This window comes from Myotis myotis, unplaced genomic scaffold (assembly GCF_014108235.1).
Source record: "Myotis myotis isolate mMyoMyo1 unplaced genomic scaffold, mMyoMyo1.p scaffold_m19_p_12, whole genome shotgun sequence".
Taxonomy (NCBI): domain Eukaryota; kingdom Metazoa; phylum Chordata; class Mammalia; order Chiroptera; family Vespertilionidae; genus Myotis; species Myotis myotis.
In genome coordinates this window covers 68,679,981-68,689,790 of record NW_023416316.1, presented here as the reverse complement: position 1 = coordinate 68,689,790, position 9,810 = coordinate 68,679,981, and the positions used below count along the sequence as shown (strand labels likewise).

At 60.4% G+C, this 9,810-nt stretch overlaps 1 protein-coding gene across 1 annotated transcript; it reads right to left on the bottom strand.

Moving 5' to 3' along the window:
- Positions 1–2,838: 2,838 nt before the first annotated feature.
- LOC118666855 (NUT family member 2G-like) lies at positions 2,839–9,191 on the bottom strand. The gene is made up of 7 exons (XM_036329141.1): positions 9,176–9,191; positions 6,554–7,271; positions 6,065–6,193; positions 5,451–5,590; positions 4,744–4,988; positions 4,248–4,364; positions 2,839–3,696 (listed from the first exon to the last, which is right to left on the bottom strand). Exons 1-7 carry the CDS (start codon positions 9,189–9,191, stop codon positions 2,839–2,841), a joined length of 2,223 nt encoding a protein of 740 aa, XP_036185034.1.
- Between the last annotated feature and the right edge of the window lie 619 nt (positions 9,192–9,810).

The following is a 9,810-nucleotide window of genomic DNA, read 5'->3' as shown; positions in this document are numbered from 1 at the left end:
TGTAAGAGTTAACCTCATAGCCTCCCTTCTATAGCCTTATGGATTTTTTTGTGTGTGTGTGACTAAACTGATGAGTAAAAAATGGTCTCTCTTATGAGTAAGGGTAAACATATTTTCATAGGTTTAAACATTTTTCTATTGTCTTGACCGCTACATTTTCAGAATATTGGTCACACTATTCTGTTTCTCTGGATATTTCATATTTCTTCTAGGTATTCAAAACTGGGGATTTTATATAATATATTTAAGTAACTATGTATTATAATTTCTTGGTGTCTAATTAGTTTTTATTTTTCTTGACCTCTTTTTTTTTTCTTTCTTTTTTTTGGTAACTTTTACTTGTCTAAATTTAAATGTACCCAATATCTCCCTTGCAGTGTGTGGCCACTGAGTTAATTTTGTTTCTATTAGAGGCCCTGTGTGCAAATTCGTGCACTCAGGGGCCGGGGGGCCGGAGGGGGTCCCTCAGCCTGTCCTGCGCCCTCTCACAGTTCAGGAGCCCCCCCAATCAATCACCCGCAGAGGGAGGCCCTGCCCACCCACCACAGAGCCTCTGGCTGGGTAGCCTGGGCCTCCCTCTGCGGGGTGATCCTGGGGCAATGGCAGGGGGGCCTCCAGACCAAGTGTATCGCACCACCTTGGCTGGCCTGGTGCCAGTGTGTGTCATAGTGTGGTCGTCCAGACGGTCGTTCTGCTGTTCAGTCCTTCAGTTGATTTGCATATTACGCTTTTATTATTATAGATTATTATAGATGTTTTCAATGTTAGAATCCTAGGGATGCTGGCCTCAGTCTATATTGCTTAGTGGTTGACCAACAATTTATTACAGTTTGAGGCAAAATCTGGGCCAATTATGGTGTGTTCATTAATCTGGGACAGGACTTAATAAACAACTATGTCTCCTTTATTTTCAAATGTTCTTCTTTGTGTTGAGATCCAGCGGGACAGGGAGGGGCAGCGGCCGGGGAAAGACGGGCCCAGGTGAGAAGTCTCCTTCACAAAGTGCCCAGGAGGCTGGGAGAGTGGGTGCTGCCCGCCACACGGGACAAGGGAAGGCAGCAGAGGGGGACCTGAGGGCTGACCTGCGGTTTTGTGGGAGGGGTGAGGGCCCTGACATGAGTCCATTCTCGCCCGAGCTCTTTGTGGGGCAGCAGAGGGCCAGGCCTCCTTTCACTGCTCAGCTTCCGCCCCATCCCATCGCTGCTGCTGCACCGCCGCCCGGGGCCACAGCTTTGCATGCTGGGTGGGCAGGGGCCGTGCTCGGAGCCTCAGCCGTCCCACCCAACCTGAGCCCAGGGCAGGAATCAGACTTGAACCTGGGGAAGAGGCAGTGGCCAGGAGGCAGGGGGTGAGGGCCAGGGCGTGGCCACGTGGGAGCAGAGCTGGGACAGGCAGTTCTGCAGACAGGGGTCTCCTCCTGGCTCAGCTCCGTCCCTCACCCTGGCTCATCTCACGCTTACATCCAGGGTCGGGTCCCCGCTTTGTCTGTGGGGTCGGTAGCAGTGCCCACAGCCGGTGACTGGGCCCCTCGCTCAGCCGGGATCTCAGCTGCCACCAGCCCTGGGGCCACACGCACCTGGGCCCCTGCCGCCCCTGCTGGTCGTGCTTGTGAAAGGGCCCCACAGGTTGTGAGTAGCACCTGTTTCCCACGCGGATGTAAATCTGCGTCAGCATCTATCACACAAGAGTCCAGCCCTGGTTGGGAGGGAAGGGACAGCAGTCGTGGGCGTCCTTGAATCCCCGTTGTCCCTGAGCCCCTCCCCCAGCCACAGCAGAGGGGCCCTCCTCCCCCAGCTGGACAGGATCATCCCACACAGAAACCCCCCAAGGGACTTGGTATCCTCCCCACCCTCTGCCATTCCCCGTGTACCCACCTTTAACAGGCTTGTCGACATGACTCTCCTGTCACCCCCTTGTTCCAGCCTCGCCCTCACCCCCCTCCACTTTCAACCACCCGCTGAGACAGAGGGTGCTCCTCCTGCAGGAGGCCCATGGGGGACAGGTGCCCCTGAGGCCCAGCCTTTCCCTCTTGGGTCAGGACACAGTCCGGCATTGGGAACAGAAGTGGTGGGAGGGGTCCCTGGGATTGGAGAGCTGTGTGCTCCCAGGAGCAGGAAGAGGTCCCTGTCAATCAGGAGGAGGGACTGAGGGTCCCCAGTGGATGCAGAGCGCCCAGGACCTCCCGCATCCTCCCTTCCTCTCAGGTCCCCTCTCCAAGGAGCAGCGCAGACCCGAGTACAGACACAGCGGCCCCCAGAGCATTTTCAAACAAAATAATCTTTATTCATAACAGACCCACAATGCCCCAAAGGTGCTACTCCTACCCCCACCCCAGGCCCACCCCCACCCTAATGGTCCTGCCCTCACTCCTACCCCCACCCAGGCCCACCCAGCCCTAACAATCCTGCCCTCCCTCCTACCCCCACCCAGGCCCACCCCCACCCTAATGGTCCTGTCCTACCCCCACCCAGGCCCACCCAGCCCTAACAATCCTGCCCTCCCTCCTACCCCCACCCAGGCCCACCCCCACCCTAATGGTCCTGCCCTCACTCCTACTCCCACCCCAGGCCCACCCCCACCCTAATGGTCCTGTCCTCCCTCCTACCCCCACCCCAGGCCCACCCCCACCCTAAGGGTCCTGTCCTCCCTCCTACCCCCACCCCAGGCCCACCCCCACCCTAATGGTCCTGTCCTCCCTCCTATCCCCACCCCAGGCCCACCCCCACCCTAATGGTCTTGTCCTCCCTCCTACCCTCACCCCAGGCCCACCACCCACCTCCCACCTCCCACCTCCCACCCTCCTACCTCACACCCTCCCATATCAGTGGAACAGCAGGATCAGACCTGCGATGAGAAGGAGCCCTTGGCTCCTCTGGGGGACAGCCAGGCCCCATGCAGTCTGGGCCCCTTGGGGCACTGGCAGTGGGGGGCACACCCCAATGCTCCATCCTGGCTGCAGTGCCGCTTCCTCCCACTCCCTGGGTCAGACGGGTCACACTTCCTCTTGCCAGGCTGTGAGGAGGGCACCAGCCCCAGAGCCAGTGCTGGCCGCCCACAGACCCCGAGGTCGGCCCCTGGGCGGGGGGTCTTCTGAGACTTGGACGCGGCAGGTGCAGCTCGGCTGAGGCCTCGTCTCTGAAGGGGCTGGGACTGGGCCGCGCCCCGGGGCCCCCGACGTCCAGGGCAGGCCAGGCCCGAGGCGGGGACAGGACTCAGAGAGAGCGCGCAGGGCAGCAGGCGGCTGGGAGAGGCCCAGAGGAAGGCCAGGCTGCGGAGGTCCTCCTCCTCCTCACAGGGCCTGTCCGCTGGCCCGCGAGTCTCCCTGGCAGGAGAGGCCTCTCCGGGGACACAGGCCTCCCTGGGGCCCAGTGCGCAGTCAGCAGGCCCGTGGCCCTGGGGAGCAGAGGGGGGGCATCGAGCCCGGAGTTGTGGGTGCTCCTGACGCCCCGCAGAGACAGCAAAGGCCTGGGGCCTGGGCCGGTGGGCGCCCGCTGGGCCGCGCCTTTGCTGGTCCTTGAAGTCGGTCTCTGGTGGGCAGGCTTTGTCACTGACCCCCAGCTGGGGGCCACGGTCACGCCTCTGGGCATCTTGGCTGGTCGCAGACTCAGAAGGACTTGAGCCCCACAGGGGAGCACCATGACTCGGGGGTGCCTGCATGACCCCCTCCTTGGAGGCCAGGAGTCGCTTCCCCACCAGCTGGGAGGAAGAAGGGACAGTGACTGGCGCTGCACACGTGTGTGTGTGTGTGTGTGTGTGTGTGTGTGTGTGTGTGTGAGGAGGAGGAGCGTGGGTGATGGGACAATGGCACTGGGGGGAGAGGAGGGAGTTGACACCGTGACTGGAATCCACCAGTCATGTGTCTCTCCTCTGTCCCCTGTGCCATATTCCCAGCCTTGTGTCCCCTCCCCTTCTGGGTACCCACCCCCTCCTCTCTGTAGCCCTCTCCTTCTTGTCGTCCTGCCCTGCTCCCACCCAGGACTGGCCCCTCAGCATGCGGTGCCTGCAGTCAGGGGATGGCGTGGACACAGGCATGTGTGTCCTGGTTCTGGGCTGCTCCCTGCCCTGGTTTACCTGGGTGCACCCTCCCCTGGCTCCCTGAGGGACCCCCACCCCCGATCTACCTGGATCCCTCCCTCCCTGACTCACTAGGGCCTGTCCCTCCTCTAACTCCCCTGGGGTCCCTGGGTCCGATGGCTCACTTGGGGACCCCCTCCCATCGCCCTAATGTCCGCCCTCCCCTGGCTCACCTGGGCAGCAGTGAGCCCTTCTTCCTGCTCCAACTCCTCAGCTAGGGCCAAGGGATCCTGCTGTGCGTCTGGGGACATTATTTGTTCCATGAATTGGGGGTGAATGACCGCCTCCACCTGGGACAGAAGGAAGCGGCTGTGAGCCCCTTGGCAGGGAGCAAACTGGGAGTCAGCGGGGCCTGGAGCACAAGTGGGAAAGCCAAGACCCACCCGTCCTCCTGCTCAGGGGGTTGTTTTACTCCATCATGGTCATCAGGTGCACACACACACACACACACATGCACATACACACACACACGGGCACACCCACATGAACAAAGACCACACACCACACCCACACAAAGCGCACACATGCACACACACACACACACTCTCACACGCCCAGCTCAGGAACAAAGAGCAGAGCCCAATCCCATCAGCCTGGGAGAACCCGGGTCTGGGTGCCACAGCGCCTCCCTCTGGGACCGTATAGACCCGGAGCTGCCAGCCAGCCCACCTGGGTGACAAAGTCTTCCTGGGAGCACAGCTGGTCCAGGTAGCTCAGGAGACCCTCATCCTGCAGCCACTCCTTTTCTTCATCTTCCCGTCCTCCACCTGGCGCCCCCACGGGCAGCTCATCCATGATGTCCATGTCCTCTTGCTCGGGCTCAGGGGGGGTCCCATTGCGGGACTCAGTCTCCCGGGGCGGCTGGGGTGTGTGGGCGCACTGGGCGCTGGGTACAGCCTTCCTGGTAGTGCGCGCTGGGCAGAGAGGGAAGAGGAGGGAGCGTGAGGGGATAAAGCTCCCACCTCCAGGGCATGCGATGCTGAGGGCAGTGTTTGGGGCATTAATACGGGTGCGGCTGGGTCGGGCCACCTGAAACCTGTGACTATGTGACGGGAGAGGCCAGAGGGGGGCACCCAAGAGAGTCATGTGTGAGGACGTGTGGAGCCACCGAATCTCCAAGGGGCCCCGCAGCCAGCCCGCTTCTCAGCCGACTTCATGTGGGGCCTTTTACAGGGAGCGGGGAGAGGGGATGAGAAAGTGGACCAGGTCCAGAACCCATTTGGACAAAGGGCCCCTCAGGCCCTGCTCTCAGGGCTGTTTCCCTTGAAAGACCAAAGCCTCCCTGAAGGAGAAGGGCCCATGTTGGTGGGGACAGTGGCCTGCCCTAGGCCCTGTTGCCTTTGGCCATGGGCTCCCATGGGAACGTGTTGGCCTACCTGGCTGCCTGCCCACCACTGGGGCTGGGGGCCCCCGAGGATCAGGTCTCAGTGGGGCAGGAGGAGGCTGGGTGTGTGACCCCTTCTTCCACTGCAACTTCTCAAACTGCATCTGCTCCTCCGCCTCAAACTCCATGAACCTGGGGGTGAGAGGGGCACAGCTGTGCTGAGAAGGAGGCCGCCGGGAGCCCAGCAAGGCAGTAGCGGGTGGAGGGATGGGAGAGCCAGTGCCTTGGGGCTGTCAGGGCCCGGACACTGGGGAGGCAGGAGGCTGGCTGAGCAAATTCCTGTACAGCCCCTCTGGCTGGAGTCTGCCCACTGGGCGGGGCACCTTCTCCCCAGCCTGTCCTGAGCCTTCATGTCCAGCCCAGGATGGGTTAGTGTCAGAGGAGTGGGGAGCTCCCCGGAGGTGGGACAGAAGCACCCACACTCTGAAGCTGAGGGAGAGGCTTCCCAGGAGAGAAGGGCCTCTGGGCTGCGGGGACCCCGTGCTGAGTGACACCCTCCCACCACCCTCCTCTCTGATGAGACCTCACAGCTGGACCCTGCCCCGTAGTCAGCCCCCCCGCACCCCACCCTACCCCCAGCTGTGGGGACCAAGGACCCTGACTCACTTTTCTGCCATCTCAGAATAGACCCTCCGGTCAAAGTTGCTCTTGTGCTGCCATTCCTGCATGGCCTGCCCTATTCCCTCCTCCAGTGTCATGGTGGGCCTCAGGCTGGACAGGGACCGGAGCGCTGGCCTGTAATGCCTCAGGGTCAGTCATGGCTGCAGCCTGGCCTCCACCCACCTGCCCATCCCAGCTCAGTAGCGCCAGGTTCCCACCCCCACCCAGGAGGGCTGAGCGCCGGCAGGTGAGGGAGGAGGCGTCTGTGTGCAAAGACAAGCCTTCCAGCTGCTGTTGTCATGGCCTCACATTTACACCAGCCTGGGAACCGGGACTGGAGGCTGACTGTGCACTCGCACCTATCGCACCCATCGCTGGGACCCCACCCTCAGACCTTCCTGCCAGCGTCCCGGGATCAGCCCCCCTGCAGGTCCCTCCCAGCTCCTCTGATGTGAAAGCTCCAGGCCCGCGCCCTGCCCTGCCCAGTGCACTCACATGAGGAAGCAGCAAAGAGCTCCCGCATCAGGACTCTGGGGAAGGTGCCCCTGGGCCAGGGCCTTGAAGCACTGCCAACGACGGAAGTCCTCGTACACACTCTTGGGGTTACAGGCGTCATCCAGCAAGGCCTTGGACTGGGAGGCGGCCAGGCCACCCTCCCTGGAAGCCCCGTGTGGCCGTGGTCCAGGGTGCACTCGGGGGACGATGGGGGCCAGCTGGGCAGCTGGTGGTGGAGCTTGAGGAGGAAGGCCGGGACACCAGCCTCCATCGCTGGCCTGGGTGCCACCAAAAGCCGAGGCAGGCATAATCGCCTCCACCGCAGTGGCTTCCAAGAAGAGGGGTGCAGGACACACAGCACCCCCACAGATGGCCCCTGGAGCACTCCCGTTAAGGGGGGCCTGAGTCAGGACAATGGTCTGAGTCTGGGAGGGCTGTGGTCGTCCCCCTTCTGACCTGACCTGGTCCATGATGTTACAAGCCCCAGGCCCAGCGGGGCCTTGACCCGCATCTCCTGCCACCAGAGGTGTCCTGGGCAAAGCGGGCAGCACCAGGGGGCAGCCAGGAGGGAATGACGGGGTCCTGAGGGGCGGCAGGTGCTGCTCCCAAGGTGGCCGGTGGGCGGGGCCAGTAGTGGGCGGGGAAAAGGGCTGTCCCATGAAAGGAGTCACGGAGGCACCAGGCTTCAGGGTCACATCTGCTCCCAGCACTGCAGATGCTGTTGAGACAAAGGAAAGGGTGAAGGGAGGAGGAGAACCAGCAAACAGCACTGAGGCGCTCTGGGCCCCCCGTAGCCACTGGGGAATCAGAGCAGTGAGTCTCCCAGGGGAGGGCCATTGGGATGGGCAGACTGAGGCGGTGGCACATGTCCTCATTGTCACGCTCTGACCTCCAGTTGGGAATTACTCCACTGGAGAGCTTGTTCCCCATCGCCAAGGCTCCCTGACCACGGTCTGCGAGAAGAAATGGCCCCAGCCGGCGCTGACCCTGAGAGCCGCCCTAAGGATTCCCTGGCACCGACCCTGCCAGCCTCAGAGGCATGGCCCTGGGCAGCTGTCTGCTCTGGGGGCGATGACCCCAGGCAGACCCACTCCGGTGACCTTCTCCAAGGTAAGTTCTAGGCACCCAAAGGGCCTCTGAGAACAGGCCGTGTCTAAAATATTAGGGCCCCATTTCCTCAGTCTTCTCTTTTCTCAATACAAATCACCCCCTTTCTGTCCTGGGCTTGCACAACAACACAGAAACACTTGAGTAATGTCTCCCCACAAGAAGGTACAGGGATCCTGATCTGACCCTTGAACGCACTGACCAGCACGCACATGTGTGTCAAAACCAACAGTGAACACTCAACACGGGCCAGATCCTGCCACTCGACCCCAGCGCTCAGACTAATGGCCCCTCAGGAGCTTGTCACTTCACAGCCAGCAATGGCTGCAGAGGGTTAGAGAAGGGCCACAGAATGCGGCAAAGTGAGGCTGTCAGTAGGGGTTTCCAGAAACTTCCATAGCTGCTGTCCTGTTAGATGGGTCATGGGACTGCAGACTGTGTGAGGTCCTTCCCCTTCCAGCTCCCAACAGTGGAAAGTGAACGCCCAGTAGGAAGCAGGTGTGAGCCGGTGACAGTGGGACACAGTTTTCTGAACACGTCCCCGCTTAGAGGAACTCGAGCAGACCTAGTCCAGGAGAGCACGCTGCACACCGCGTGCCCCTAATTCCCCAGGACAGGCGGCCTCGGACGTTTACTACTGATACAGACCATGGTCTTCCTGCCCCTGTGCACTCCCCTTCCCCTTTAATAAGGAATCTGCCTTCACAGACGTTCCACGGACACCACCCAGGCTCCACATCTGTTTTCTGTCCCTGAAGCAGGGACGTGGACTCTGAGCAAACCCGTCATCTCAAAGGTAAAGGGCAGGGCAGAGGGTGCACCATGAGATACAGGACAAGAGAAAGTAGGTCTGAAGACCTGGGTGGCCACAAGGGGGACGATTCGGGACAGCTCAGGGAGGCAGGCCCTATCTTCGTGGAAGTTACCCGGCCGCCCTGCCCCTGTGGAATCCAAGCCAACAAGCAGCTCCCTGGGCTGAGGAGGAGTGCGCTCTGGGCTGGAAGCAGGGGAAAAGCTCTGGGATGCAGCAGTTGGAGGACCTTCCAGCCCAGCCCTCGGGGAGGACATTTCATTTTGGACTTGGCCACAGACAGCCCCACTGGACAGCATTCTGGCTAACACCCTCCCACAGCCCCCAATAGCTCTAGTGAACTCAGGTCAAGTCCCTTAGAAAGATACTGCAGGGCAAGCTCCAGGTGCCCGAAGAACAGCACACAGGACTAGGCTTTCCTGTGACCCTCCCTGTGCCACCCCCACGACATCGCCCACTACTCCCCACACCCACACCCAGGCATTTCCCTGAGCCACCCTGACCCACCTCTAGGAGCCCTCCTGCCAGTGCCCTCACAGGTTCCCATGGGTCCCAGTCTCCCTGGGTGACAGGTCCTTGGAGGTCCAGCACTCTCTCCCTCCCCTACTTTAGTCAAACCGTGTTTCCCCAGTGTCACAGTTTAACCCCAAGTTTTGAGGGACAGCTCAGTGTTTAAAACATCCCCCTCCAATCTATAGTCTTACCTCCTACTGAAGCCATCCCCGCAGGCTCATTCACTGACCACTGCTGCCTAGTAGCCTCCACAATGAGAAAAGTCAAGTCGAGAATCCAGAGAGTGAGCTGCTCCAACAGCTGCTCAGCATCCAGTGGAGGGAAGGTTTGGATTTGAACTGTAGAATGTAGGGCTCCAGACCTTCTGCAGCGGGGGAGGGGCTGGGGACCAATGGGATGGGGTGGGGGTGGGGGGGCATTCCATGGAGGGCTCTGATAGGTAGGCGAGAACCAGCAGTTCCTTTCAAATTTAAACTCACAAATTTAAAGACACACTAGCAGTAATGGCCTTCTCTAAGTTCTAGGCACCCAAAGTCACCTCATGTGCCCTTTATTTCATTCAGTTCTTGATCCATCACCCTAGTTCTGGGTCCTCAACCTGCTTCCTATCTGGTCTTGGTTGACTTCAATATAGGCTGCAGAGACCCGGGGCACAGAGCCCACGGGGAGAACCACAGAGAAGAGGGGGCGCCTGAGGGGAGAACATGAAGGGGAGAACATGAAATCCAGAACATGCAGCCTGAAGAAATAATGGGAACTTATGGCCACATGGAACCCAGTGTTTGAAATTAGGACTGACCCAGCACAGGCAGCATGCTCGGTGGCT